This window comes from Paramacrobiotus metropolitanus, unplaced genomic scaffold (genome assembly GCF_019649055.1).
Source record: "Paramacrobiotus metropolitanus isolate TYO unplaced genomic scaffold, Prichtersi_v1.0 Parri_scaffold0000477, whole genome shotgun sequence".
Classification (NCBI taxonomy): domain Eukaryota; kingdom Metazoa; phylum Tardigrada; class Eutardigrada; order Parachela; family Macrobiotidae; genus Paramacrobiotus; species Paramacrobiotus metropolitanus.
Genome location: NW_026570697.1, coordinates 3,027 through 17,965, shown reverse-complemented (window position 1 = coordinate 17,965; position 14,939 = coordinate 3,027). Strand labels below are relative to the sequence as shown.

At 44.2% G+C, this 14,939-nt stretch overlaps 1 protein-coding gene across 4 annotated transcripts; it reads left to right on the top strand.

The window, feature by feature from the left end:
- The first annotated feature begins 216 nt into the window (after positions 1 to 216).
- Positions 217 to 13,804, top strand: LOC129602458 (uncharacterized). 4 transcript variants are annotated; one of them, XM_055501477.1, is made up of 3 exons: positions 217 to 562; positions 8,086 to 8,159; positions 11,618 to 13,804. In XM_055501477.1, exons 1-3 carry the CDS (start codon positions 539 to 541, stop codon positions 12,000 to 12,002), a joined length of 483 nt encoding a protein of 160 aa, XP_055357452.1. In that variant the 5' UTR covers positions 217 to 538; the 3' UTR covers positions 12,003 to 13,804. The 4 variants fall into 4 exon arrangements, with proteins under 4 accessions (XP_055357452.1, XP_055357450.1, XP_055357451.1 ...); XM_055501475.1 differs by having other exon boundaries at positions 10,183 to 13,804; XM_055501476.1 differs by having other exon boundaries at positions 8,086 to 11,444.
- Positions 13,805 to 14,939: the final 1,135 nt, after the last annotated feature.

Below are 14,939 nucleotides of genomic sequence, written 5' to 3'. Positions count from 1 at the left end.
AACTGTTACATGTAGACTTTGTTCTGATGCTCGGCTCGCTACTTCTCCCTTGACCAATGCCTGAATCACTTAGTATGTGCCGATATTCTCCTTTAATGCGCTTTCTGATTGTTAAGGGCGATATGCCCGTGCATGCTGTTATCTGATATACCGTTCCACTTGTTGCTCTTATATACCGCTGTTTTCGTGGCGCCGGAGTCACGCAGTGCAGTCCAATTTCCTTCAACAACAATCCCTGACTCGCATTTGCCGTCTCGTTCGTTGCCGTTAATGCATATTTTCGTAAACACTGCATATTAGACTACGAAACCGGCCGGTCTTATACCGCCGTGACCTTTCCGTTTATTTCGCTCTGCCAATTATTCATGTAACAAATGGTCCGACGACTGAGAAAATACCTGTCGGTTATTACAGTCGTCCTTCTATTTTGCCTTGTTTTCTTTCCTGTCCTATGCCGTGTTAACCGGTGACCGTTATTTCCGGCATCGCCGTGCCATTACCTGGCCACCCGGCAATTTCTCTTGCGCATTGCCACAGCATGGACCGGCAACATACCGGAAACGTGAGTCTGAATATTTAATAATCCGAAAAGTGATTAGAGATGGTTGTCAGGCGTCCGACAGTGCACGTGAATTATATCAGTGCATGACACTGTAGTGTCATATGTGCCGTAATACGGCCGTGTGTGCTTTACCATTGTTGAAAATGTTTGCATTTCAATAATTTCTTTCGTGAATAATCCATTACTCGTTTTAAAATTTAAATATGGTATACGAATTGTCACTTGTTCAGCGAATTAATAATCAGGTGTATATACATCAATTGTCGCAGACTTATCCTTTCCAAAACAATAATGAACTAGCGGCATTTTGCAATAATCTGTTTGTTCAATATTCGACTGTATTGTATGTCGAGTGGAAAAATCTGGATACTGAAGATACAGGGATTTTATTTAAAATGCCTATTACGGATTCTCTTGTTCAAGATATTGTTGATCGTTTGGTATCGCTCGGTGGTATGCGCAATGTGCTGCAAATTCCTGAATAGAATAAATCACTGATCTCCATATTCTTAATATTTCAATATTTGCATTTTCTAATCGTCTTTATTGCATGCGTCCTTTTTTTTCATGAAAATCATTGTGCGACATTTCTTTTCTTTCTGTTATGCATTTTAAGAAAGGTTATTCGACTATAAAGTTCTTTGTCGCCGTACATCTGATGGCGTAATCTACTGGCGCTTCTTTCGGAATGCAAATCACGCTGACGAAGAAGCTTTCGATTCTTTTTGTAATACCTTTTTCGAAAATAATCCTGAGGCATTACTAATTGATTACGTGACATTCAACCCCATCGGAAGCGGTATTAATGTTCGTGAAAAAAGTACGGATGCGTATGTACAAAAGTGTATTGCTGAGGCAACGTGCCCGTGTTGTAAGCATTCTTACGTATGAATTTCATTCTTCTATTGGAATAAATCCATATATTCTTTTATCTCATTCTTCTCAATAATCTGTTGTGAAATGCAATTCTCATATAAAACTGTTTCACGTGATCATACAGGCCGAATAATTCACAGTGTTTGGCAGACAAAACAAAGTGATGATGTTGATGAATTCGCAGATTTTTGTACTACAATTTTCAGCAATGATGCAAAAGTTTTGTTTGTCCATTGTATTAACCTTGAGTCCAGGAGAACACATTTAGTTGCGCCTCGACAAAACCTGAGTGACCTTTATGTCTTCCAGTATATAACAGAAACCGTGTGTCCTTGCTGTAACACGTTGTTGGTTAATGCGCATCGACAAAATCCGCATCGATTGTGAGATTCTCTTTCTCTTTTATGTGGTTTCATAATTCGAAAAATTATCTACAGTTCTATGAACTTCATTTCATTACTTTTGTCTTCTTTTGGTAAATAATTTTCATATCTTCCGGTTATGTTTTACAGGGCTACATTTTATTTTTGTACGTATCCATTTAAACAGCATAAATATTATGCTGCACATAGCATTCAACATGTATGTTATCAGATGAATTATATTTTTCCAAACCGTGACCCGTTCTATATAAGAATAAGAATCGTTACCTCGGGATGAATCATCCCGTCATGTTTTCCTGGTAAAGATTATTACCAAGATAGTTGGCTGTTGTTGTTGTGCGCAGCCGGATGACAGAAGTTGATAAGTCAGCTGCGCCTTGTTTTTGCCAATTCTTTATTAGGCGATCAGTCCGATAATTTCTCCTTGAACAATCGTGGTACCAAACCCATTTCCTGTTTTCCACTACTTTTTGTGTCATGGCCTCACCCGTCGTATGAAAATTGAGAGTTAATAAGATTGATTTAACCTGGATCCGAAATATAGCTCCGATTCCACGGTTGATAAATTTTGGCTCAAGCATCGAAACAAGAAGCCAGAGCCAATCCTTCCTGGGAACGTCGTCGAGTCGTCTTCGGACTCCGACCCCCATACGGTTGATCAAGCAGACCTACATAACACAGCTTTCTATGAATCACCTGATCTGAGTCTTCATTCAGCCATACCCTTTGACCAGAGAATTGAATCCCTATCGCCTTCACCCACAGGATACCTTCTCCGGTTTGCTGTGAATCAGAACTTAAGCTGGACCGAATTGAAAGGTCGTCTTTCCGTATTACGTAAACAGACCTGCAAACCTCGTAGAGCGAACAGAAAGCCAGAAAAAATCATGGCGCCAGGCGATGATGATGGTGATAATCAGGTAGCAGAAAAAGGGTTTCAGCACCGTGCCCCTAATATTCGGGACCTGCCGAAATTCACAGGGACTTTTCTTGAGGATGTCGACAATTTTATTCTTGAATATGAGTCACAGGGAACCCTTTACGGGTGGAAGTCAGGACAGTTACTTAGTTGTCTTCGAGCTTGTCTCAGGGGCGACGCCCTTCATTGGTTTGTCATTTGTCCCGATGACAACAGCTGGGATGATTTGAAGAAGGCTCTTAAGGAGACCTTCGGGAAAAATCCCATCGATTTCGACCTCGAGGGCACCAGTTTGAAAATGCTTTCAACTTATGACCCTCTCGAGTACGTCACGCGAATTTTGCGTATCGTGACGACGCGTAATCCTAACGCTTCCCCTGATGATTTAATACTACACCTGTTTCAAGGTTTGCGTGATGGCTTAAAAGCGGAAATCGTTTCCGTTTATGACGAGATCGAAGACACTACAGATTTTCTCGAGCGACTGAAGAATATATCGCGCGCCTATAAATATAGGCAACGTTTAGCCTTCCTGGAAGCTGGAGCGGAACCTTCACGTCGAGCGCCCCGAGTTGAAACCGAAACGGTGAAACGGTCGACGCAGTCCTACGGAAACTTTCCGCCCGCAACCGATACGCAGGCAAAAGCCGTACGAGTCGATGTTGCGGTGCCTGATCCCGCTGAGATGGAAGCTATTCGCGCTAGGCTTAGTCAGCTGGAAGCCGGTGGTCAACGCCACGATACCCGGCAGCGCGAGTCTCGTAAATGTCATTACTGTGGGAAGGCAGGCCATCTCAAGGGCGTTTGCTGGCAGAACCCGCAAAGTCGAAACTACCGAGGATCGACCGGTCGCGGTCGAGGCCGTGGTTCCTACGCCAACGCAGTGGCTCGCGGTACTTACGGACCGCCACCCCCACATAATGCTTATCCTGCTGTGGGTCCAGCCCAACCTGTCCCTATGATTACAGGTAGTCAGCAACCCGCTCGACCACAGCTCCCGCCAGTTTTTCCGGCAGCCGGTACAGTTGCAAATCCGACACGAGTTTTCTATCACAGTAACCTTCAGGCGGTTTCATGGGAACAGCTCCCGATGGACGACCCCGCTTCTTTAAACTAAATAGGTCTGTGCGTGGTACTGACGCACGCACAGACCATTTCATCATAAACCCACACAAAAATAGTGAAGTAGGTCCAATTATCTGTCGGGCTCGTGTGAATAATATTTCGTGTCGGGCGATACTCGATACCGGTTCGGGGATTTCGTTAATTACAGAAAGTTTCGCAAAACTTAATCGTTTTAAAATAATTGATACCGATGGTCCATACGTTTCCACAATAACATCACAACGCAAGTTAAATAAAAAAATCGATGTTCTCCTAGAAGTTTTGGGCCAAATCCAACCATGTGAGTTATTTGTTATAACACAAGCACCATTTGAGGTATTAATCGGTATCGATTACCTTACCCAAACACGGATCCAAATTGATTTTCGTTCCAAAACACTGCGTAATGATTCTGTTGTCTTGCCCTTGCTCTACTACTGTTTTCCGGGCCTTGCAAACCCGGATAATAGTCGGGATGAAGGGAATGGGAAACCGGTTTTTAATAATCCCATTTACCTTTTACACGGTCCATCCGACCCACGAGATGGTCCGAAGACAGGCAAACGAGTTGCCGTAGAAATAATAATGGAGAACCCGTCTGAGAAACCCGTGTTGCCGGGCGAGCTCAGAAAGAAGGCGAGCCCAGGTTTGGCCGCACCCAAGAACTTAGTTTCCGAGGCTGTTCTGCTGGCGGAACAGTCTCCGGGAACGGCGAGGACACTTGATGGTACAGATCCCGCAGGCCCCGAGGGGTTACAGTTGTTGGCAGCAAGTTCCTCCCAAGGTGGGCAGGAAGTAAGCAAAAATAGTATGATAAGGGCATTAGCCGATCGTGAAAAGTTTTTTAATTTTGGGTTGCTAACGCGCAACAAAACCAAACGAAGTTTGAAAGGTCCGGTCGAGGTCCCGGGGATTCCGATCCCGGAGACCCAAGAACCGGTCACCGAGGTCACTGGCATTCAGAAAGGATTCAAGTTAGAGGTCTCGGAGGTTTTGTGTCCGGAGGCCCAGGAACCTGCCACTGAGGTCGCAGGGTATCAGGAACTAACTAACATTGAAGTCGAGGGGAAACCAATCCCAAAGCATCAGGAACCCGCTACAGAGAATTTCGGGATCAGAGATGCCATTTAAACAGTTACAGGAACACGAACCCTCGAGGTTCCGGACCGAGAGAATCAGGATAGTGCAGTTGCGTTGGACGAGGTACTGCCTGAAAACCTCAAACGTTTTATGAAAAATAATTCGGAAATCACAGATGACATTGATGACCTTTTTCGTCCCACCACAACTGCGGAAAAAGTCTCAGACATTAATAATGAAAATTTAAACTACGGTGAAATTTCGGTGGACCAGCAAAAAGAACTAGTACGCATGCTAATGGATTTTACGGAGGTCTTCCCGACGGACGACCAAGGCCTTGGCACATGTAATGTGCTAACACATAAGATTGTTTTGAAACCGGAAGCGAATCCAGTCGTGGAACTGCTTCGGCGTTTTGCCGAATGGCAAAAGGTCGAGATCAATCGACAGATTCAGGATATGTTGCGGAAGGACGTGATTAGCCCATGTGAAATTTCTGAACGATGTGCTAATGTGGTACTAGCACGGAAGAGGGATGAATCCCTGCGGTTTTGCGTCTCTTACAAATTAATAAACGAAGATACTATTTTTGATCCCTACCCGTTACCAAGAATTGACGACTGCTTGGACAGTCTGAAAAATTCGTGTTATTTTACCAGCCTTGATTTAGCCAGTGGCTACTGGCAAATCAAGATGGATGATTTTTCCAAAAATCTAACTTGCTTCCGAACGCCGGACGGCGTTTTTCAATCTGAAGCAATGCCCTTTGGGTTACGGACGGCTCCTGCGACTTTCAGTCGTATGATGGATCGCGTCCTGGGTGACCTCAAAGGAAAAATTTTAATCCTGTACCTTGATGATGTCGAAATTTATGCCGATTCGTGGCAAAATCTTTTGGTAAATCTTCAAATCGTTTTGCAACGGCTTCGAAGCCGGACTCAAAATCAAACCAAGCAAATGTTTCTTCGGCAAAAGGAACTAAAATTCTTAGGTCATATGGTGAATTCTCAGGGCATTGCCCCAGATCCGGACAACGTTCAGGCTGTTGTAGCCGTCCGGTACCTGCATGTATCCGGGACGTTAGGGATTCCTGGGTGCTGCATTATCGACGATTCATCAAAATTTTTCGCGCATTGCCGCTCCGCTGCTCGAGTTAACAAGCAAAAAACACACCGTTTCATTGGTCTGGTCCATCGCAGCTTGCTTTTGAAGAAATAAAAAATTCCTTAATAACAAAACCAATTCTAACTCATTTCGACAATGAGAAAGAACACGTCTTAGAAACAGACGCCAGTCTGGATGGACTGGGCCGTTCTAACACAGCGGAAGCTGATGGCTTCAGGTCGTTGCCTACGCAAGTCGTTCGTTAACCGATGCAGAGAAGAACTATCATACGTCCGAGCAAGAGCTCCTCGCTATTTTCTGGTCGGTTACTGACAAATTCCATTTTTACCTCGGAGGTCCGAAACCGTTCACAGTAGTGACGGACCATAACTCCTTAATTCCTTTGTTTAAAACACCGACCCCGAGTGGTCGTCTCGCTCGCTGGATCCTGGCTTTGCGCCCATACAACATAAGGATCCTGTACCGAAAAGGAAGTGCCAATAACGTAGCTGACTTTCTCTCCCGATCACCTTTACCACCATCGTTACCGCAGATTTGCTCCCTAGTCGTACCAGATTCACCGGTCGACATCCCTGCTCTACAGGGAACCGACGAATTCTGTAAAAAGATCTTGGGAATCCTGAACGGTGCCACCGACACCGCCAAATTTCGAACGCGAATTCAGCACTACGTCGTAAAGGAGAAAATTTTGTATAAAATCGTATTTCGTGGCAACGATCCGGTGTATCTCATTGTGGTGCCTAGTTCCCTAAAAGTCACACTCTTAAGGGCATATCACGATGATCTCGGTCATCGCGGGATTACCAGGTGTTTCAAGCCCTGTACCTTAAATATTACTGGCCGAACATGGCACGATGTTGCGGAATACATTTCTTCATGCCATTCCTGCCAGGACAAAGTGGATCAAAAGCGCGACTACGTGAACCGAGGTAACTGCCGCCAATGCGGCACATTTTCTGTACGAGCAAGTTATTTCCAGACATGGGTGCCCAAGGTCGATCCTTACGGATCTCGGGACTCATTTCACCGGAAGTCTCTTGCAACACTTGTTGCGTCTAGCACGCATTACTCATCGTACGACTACGGCGTATTATCCTAAGGCTGATGGCCTTACCGAAAGGATAAATGGTGTTCTCGTTAAAGCGATTGCGCACTACGTGTCTCCGACACACAGAAATTGGGATGACCTTGTGATACCAATAACTTTTGCCTTGAATACAATGGTGAATGACACGGTCAAGGTCTCACCATTTGAATTGTTACACGGGTATAACCCGACGCATCCCATCGATAATGTTATCAATCCTGGCGAAAATCTTGATTTCGAAGAGCCTGATGAAACGCTTCCAAGTCAAATTCAGACGTACCTTAGTAACTTGCGCGAGGTTGCCGGTCTCATGGCGAATCACGCACAAGATAAGACGGCTCCGCGTTTTAATGTTACCCGGCGTGAACACGCATTTGCACCTGGCGATCTAGTACTTTTAAAAGGGCCGCCAAAAGAAATTGTTTCTCCTGAAAATAACCTTACTCCCAAATTTCTAATTCGTTGGCACGGGCCTTGGAGGATTGCCTCACAAGTGTCCGAAGTTAATTACAAAATTGAATCTCTTCGTGGTCGACCGAAGACTCAGGTTGTCCATGTGCAGCGCTTGCGCCACTATAGCGAGGGTTTGGACACACCGTATGTTGAGTCGGTTCTGGCAGAACCACTTAAAAAGGGGAAACGAGACTTGGACAACGTTGATCTCGAAAATTGTCGAGCAACAAATGATCCAATGTCCACACCCCCGCCTGACATTCCGATGACCGGAACTAACGAAATAGACACGGTTCGACGTTCGGACCGCCTGAAACAAAAGAGAGAAAAATAAGCATTTATATTTTGTTGTTTCATGTATCATCGGTTAAAATAAAAAAAAAGAAAATAAAACCTAAAAATAAAAAAAAAGGAAGAAACAAGTAGCTTACTTTCATATAATAGCTTTGGAATTTATTTTATCTTAAGTTAATTTTTTCTCTCTCTTTTGTTGTAGAGCGTTGATCCCAACGGCCGTCAGGCACCAGTTTACAGGTACACCGGCCTGAACCCATCGACTTTGGGCAACCGGTACGTACTTGACCATTTCTGTCACGTGAGTGTTGCTAATGAGTTTCATCCTCTTGCCAATCGTCAAACAGTTTTGACAACTGTAATTTCGGAAGTCCCCAGTGCACGTACGGTTTCGTTCGCCCGATTGGAGGTGTTAAAAAATTATCTTGAACCATTTCTGGATTCCAATGAAATCGAGCGTATAACAACCGTAAACAATACTTTTCTTGACGATCTTCGTCTTGCGGAATTCACAAGTTGCATAAGTGCCCTTTCCAAAATTGACACAGATATACCGCTCAAACCGTTCTTTCCGTCGCTGTACTTGGCTAAGCTAGCCGTAGGAAATTACGGATTAACACGCGGTTTTCCCGCTCCTTTCGCATGCAGATGCGTAACGACACAACTTGATTTGACAACGCCGTCGCTGACCTTTCAGTGTAATACTGATCCTGGCATATGTGACGCACGGACAATTAATTACTCGGAGCTCATTGCCCCGATCGTGAGGTGCAGCAATCGGGCCCAACGTTACGGTCTTTATTTATATAATAAGCTTGTCCCAGATTTCTTCTGTCTGGAATGCTTTTATAAAGCCACCAACCACGAGTTGTTTACCGACGGCTATTTCCAGCATCCCAACGACTTGACCGTTAAAACTTGTCAGGCAGGGCATCGTACACGAGAACCCAACCATTGTGATCATTGTAGTACGACCAGAATTTACCACCGACACCTTGGGTATCCTCCCGGTCAAGTCTCTTATGTGCACGCGCAACGGGATTTCAATAACAGAATAGCTCACGATTTTGCGCATTCGTTTTTTTTGTTGAGGAAAATTCTTACGCAGATCCCACTAATCAGGTCTGTGTAGTGCTTCGCTATGCCAAAACAACGCATCCTGATTCTGCGCCACTGACAAAACGGCTCTGGGCTTGGCTTTTGCGGCAAAACCTCGGCGAAGTTGCCGACACGTACAAAACCTATCGCAGAAATTTTCACAACCATCCGTTAATATATCAGTTTTTGACATTGATCCCCCACAATGACGAAGCCAGAGTCGTAGCTTTCAAAGCATTAATGCCGTTTTTGCCGATACACAGTTCTCCTGTTATTGGCATTTTTCCGACTTCGTCCAGGGAGCACATCTGCCATGTCGCGTACCACGATACGGATATCAGTTTTGACTGTAAATGCTTTACAAACAATGCCCTCCGGGCGATCGGTCAGGACTTCATACTCCTTAACAGGGATCGAGAAGACGCAGTAGTTATTTCATCCAGAACGACAGACATTTTTAACATTCGTCTTTGTGAAACGCGGAAAAATAACGGAAGGTGTAATAAACCAACAGATACCCGCGTCCTGTACCAGAAAGGTCGTCCCGTCTTCCTTTGTACTCAATGTCTCATAGCCGCCTACCGCCACCGAATGTGCGTTTGCGGTACGGAAGTGGTGTTGGTAGAATGCACTCCGCCGATGATGGAGTGTATTCGCGGCCACAAGTATCACGCAGAATGCGCTGTTAGCGACATATGTCCTCATTGCGCGTATTTGTTCCCGATGACGGAAAACGCTTCTAATGCGAGGAAGGACTCTGACAGTCCACCTCCTCTGGAAGCATATTCTGATTCCGACGCGGAATCTACCGTAACTGTGAATTTGGACGAAGAACCACCGAGAAAGGGACCTACGGTTCACAACTTCGCATACGCTCCGGCTAAACCAGGAAATCGGGAAGGTCTTACGAGCGACGACTCAGGACCAGAAAACGAGGCACCGCCGCCTCCAGTTCCTGCAAAACGCATGCGCGCTGGTCTACCCAGCTTTGTGACACTATCGCTGTTTCTTTTACTTTGTACGTTGTCGGGTACTTCCGCATTAAATACGACTTTGTGCGACTGTTCGCGCAGTAAATATGTAGGAATTGCTGACCTTTCAGCCAGAATTAGGTGCGATCAGCTTGATAGCCCAATCCGGGAAACTCACGATGTGAAGTACCACATTCTCGACTATAAGAACATTACCCGACTTTTCACAGGCTCCGCATGTCGTATGATTATGAAAAGTACGATTCAAGAAGGGTTCTTTTTCGGAGGCTATAATAGCCAGAATTTCGAAATTGCACTTCCGGTCACCGCTGACCAGTGCCGTGAGATGGCAAGAACGAAGGTCTGTAATGGAAATGAAATGACTAAAAGCGGACGTTCGTGGGTGTACGACGCAATACCCGTAGTCGACCGCCGGTGGAACCAGTTCCGCCGTGCTGACGTCGTTACCTGCCTTCTGGAAAACGTAACTCTTGAGACAACGTGTGACGACTGTCCGGTACTCTCTACAACAGGCGAAATCTCTTCGTCCATCCGCGCTGAATTCAGTGTCCATCCACACGTAACTTATGTGTGGGATACTGACAAAAACTTGACGAAATGTCGTATCAACACCGTACTCAACAGCGAGGACAGTTGTTCCAGTTAAAATCGGGAGAGATTCACATCCGTGATCACTTGCATCAACTTAGTTTTACGGTAGAAGAGAAAATGGAAAGAACTTGCGATGAAAGTGCGTCCGTCCATTACGTTCGATCGCACCCAACGCTCAGAATAAAATTCTACCACGGTTACTATCGTCCGAACTCTACTGCAGAACTTCGTCCTCCCGTTCGCCCACCTGTTGGAATTCAGAGTCGACTGAATACAAACCTTTCGGCAGAAATAACGACTCTGCTGTCATCGCACTTACAATACGTAGAGGATTTCTTCGCCTTTCAAGAAGTGAAAATCTTAAATCATCTACACCGGCTGCAGTGCCAGGCAGATCGCACTGAGATGGAAACTCTGATTCTGCTCAGTCAGTTTTCACCCGTTGTCGTCGGAGCCAAACTTGGTTTTTCGAAATGTCAAGCCGCAGTCGTTCTCGGAGACTCTGCCACCATCTACCAATGCACTGAAGTAAACGTTACGATTGGAGTAAAATACTCCACGTGCGAACCAAATCCGTACATCGCAGCCGAAAACGATGACCGCGGATACACCATCGCACTCGATGGCAAAACTCTAAAGAGACATTCAGTTTGTCTCCATCGTCATTCCGTGGTCATTATCCATGGAGCACTTTACCGTTACCAGGATGGTACGTGGACGCCGGTAAACCCGACTTTCCATAAGTCGCTATCTCATTGGCATTTTATGACAAAATTCCTAACCGATAACCTGGAAGAAACTCTCGGGGACTCCATGTCCGTTGACCCCTTTCGATTTCTGGACTTGACGGCCGAATTGTCCGGCCTTATGTTGGAGACTGGTATTTCAAATTTGTCGACTATTATAAGTCCAAAATACATACAAAGTACGCTCAAATCTATAAGCTGGCACAGCCTTCTGAACATTTCCCTTACGACGATTACCGTTTTTATTGCTGTGATATTTTGCGTTCGGTATCACCGAACGGTTATCGCGTTTTAAGCTGTCTTATAGATTGTTGCCGCCCCCGTTCGCGCCGGCAGTACGATTTCCAGCCTCGACGGCCGGAAACGGCCGCGGTCATCGCCACCGCTACGTAAACCCAGGACAGGAACCCTTCTCGGACTGTACCCACACGGACGGTGGACATTCCCATGACGCCGCGTTACCGTCCTTCGGACATGGTGCGACAGGATCCTGTCTACGCCAATGCGCGTATGGTCACCGAGGACACGGATGGATCAACGATCGGCGCCCGGACTCCCTCCCCGCATCACACGCTTGGCCCACGGACGGAACCGACGGTGACCTTTGGAAATGCGTTGATGGAACAGCGCCGGAAGTTGGCACCGGTTCGGTACGGAACTCCACCGACCATGAGCAGCGTATAACCGCTTAGCATTAGCCTTATTTTTCCGCTCATGTAAAGTCAGCCAGCAAATTAATTAAAATTTCTCAAAAAAAAAATTTTTATTGCAAAATTTCAAAAATATTGTATTTTATGCTGTTTGTTTTTATATTTTGCTTAGATAATTCAAATCAAGTCAGGTTCTCGCTTGTATTTAGTCCAATTTAACATGGTCAGGATTAATTACTTGAATTTTCAATAAAAAGGATCATTTTATTTTGTAGAAAATTTATCACAAACATTGGTCAGGAAATTTCCTTGGTTACTTGTCAGATTTTGATTCAAATTTTTAAAACAAAAGAAAGGTTCGTGAAGATCGGCCCAGTTCTATCCCGGGAACCCAGTTCTATTGGGTTCGCTACCTGAAGCTTTAGGTCGCCGATTTTTATCAGTCATTACAGCCTTGCAATGATCAGTGAGTGCTCGTAATAGGTAGCCAGCATTATGGCCATGGTTAACTCATGGTATTTGTGTGAATAGACTGAGATCAAAATTTTCTGGGGCGAAATTAGATATTGAAGCTTAAAATAAAATAGTTAACGGATAAGCTGGTGCAGCAGTTTGTTTGCACAGTGTCTACGCGAATGAAGAATCGCTCACATGCTTCAAAATTTCCTTAAATAACGCAGTCTAGAATCGATGTACAAAACCCTGTCTGAAACAGCAATACCATCTGCTGTGAAGTCTCTGCAGAAAACTTGTCCGCAACAGCATGACATTGGCTGTAATGTCTCTGACCAAAGCCTGTCAGCACCAGCATTAAAAATAGCTGTGAAAAACAAAAAAAAAACGAATTCCGTACGGGATCGTCGAACGCGCGACTCGATCGCAGAAGACACAAAAATATCAGTCAGACACGAGTTTAGCATCGTAGACTGTATGCACTAAAGTTGCATTATAAAAAAACGGGGAAAAGAGGCGTGTGTTTAGACAAGCGAACGAACAATGTTTGAAACCAGTGACTTAAGATCTATAAATTTTGTTGTGTCGATTTTGCCTCAGAGAATGGAATGTCTGTTTATTTGCGTGAATACGGTGTTGTGTTGTGGTTTTGGTGTATGGTTAACCGCTGATCAAAGTTCAAGTTCAAGGACGACCGAAAGATATCATTGATCGAACCGCATTTATTATAAAATGAGTCAGGGAATTTAAAATCCAAAATATTTATCAATTGAAAATTTGGTTCAATCCGGTTTTCCCTAAAAGCGTTCTATAAATAAAATTCAGAATATTCCGCTGTACTATCTGTACTTCTTTTAACCGCATCAAGTATAGATATTAGTTGCATCTTACTATCTGCTATTTCGTAGATGTATCTCAAAAATTTCAAAATGCAACATAGCTGCTTTAACGCATTGCTGGTTGACTGGCTTTTCTGCTTTTCTTATGTTAGTTATGGACTGCGGACAGTCCTTTTTCATGGAGAGAAGTGTTACATGTAGACTTTGTTCTGATGCTCGGCTCGCTACTTCTCCCTTGCCCAATGCCTGAATCACTTAGTATGTGCCGATTCTCCTTTAATGCGCTTTCTGATTGTTAAGGGCGATATGCCCGTGCATGCTGTTATCTGATATACCGTTCCACTTGTTGCTCTTATATCCCGCTGTTTTCGTGCATTTCGGAGAGTTACAACAGTGCAGTCCAATTTCCTTCAACAACAATCCCTGACTCGCATTTGCCGTCTCGTTCGTTGCCGTTAATGCATATTTTCGTAAACACTGCATATTAGACTACGAAACCGGCCGGTCTTATACCGCCGTGACCTTTCCGTTTATTTCGCTCTGCCAATTATTCATGTAACATAACCATTTAAAAAATTGTATTAGTGGCTTTCAAATTAAAGTCGACCAGCATTGAGAATGGAATTTGATAGATTAGAAGACAATCAATTTGAAATATGATTTCAAAACCAAAACCTGCCATGTATCGAGAATTAATTATGCTTAAAATTATAAAAATAATTTTAGACAGAAAACGTGGTGTGAGGAGAGAAGCGGCTCATGTACAGCGACAAAGTCTTTAAAGGATGTTCAACACTTTGCGCCGTGGTGCAGGGGTACTGCCTACGCGTGGTGCAGTGGTACTGCCTACGGATCTAACGACGTAGCCGGGGTTCGATTCCCCAATCGGCACATTTTTCGGCTGTTTCTCGGTTTCCCTCCCATGGCGCCCTGCTGAGAGTGGGAAACTGATAGATATCCTAGATATATTCTGAAATTAAATGCATCCTTACCAAAAAGCAAAGAAATTTTTTTAAATTTATACGAAGTTAAAAAATTAAATTTGAAGAAATTTCAAAAAATGCGAGCTATTTCTAAAATAACCATGAATTTGAAAATAATTCGAGCATCAATTAAAAGCTGAGAGAAATAGCGTAATATTCAATTTAAATTTCATAAAATGTTTTATAATTTGGAATCTTAGATAACAGAAAATAAATAAATATCCGGAACTTTTCTTTTATAATTTCGATCATTTCACTCTGGTGTAGCGTAGTTGGATAAACGGGTCCCTATTTCCTTACATTCTATTAGAACCAGGAGACTAGAAACACCAGAAATCCAGACTACGGGCCAGATTCTGCTTTATTCAAGACCGAAATCTCAGAAAACCAGAGAATGACATCATCACATTAGCCGTCGCTGCGCTTAAATAGCCTAAACTGGGCTATCTGTACTACCCGTACGTCTCATACAAGTGCACTCGTACATACGTAAGCGGCACCGCCGCTACACTACCCCTTTCTCCGGGATAGAAAAACAGGAATGCCATTAAACACAGCAAGACAACAACAACCATGGGCGGAAGACCCCTTTCTCCGTAAAATAATAATAAAAGATCTTACTCTAACTTCCACACAACATCGTCATTCTTCAGAAAAAACACCGTCACAAACAAATTCTCACATAGAACAACAACCATTAAATC

Bases quoted from the DNA above. Each gene is read 5' to 3' on its own strand.
- LOC129602458 (XM_055501474.1), top strand. From the start codon at position 9,222: ATGCCGTTTTTGCCGATACACAGTTCTCCTGTTATTGGCATTTTTCCG.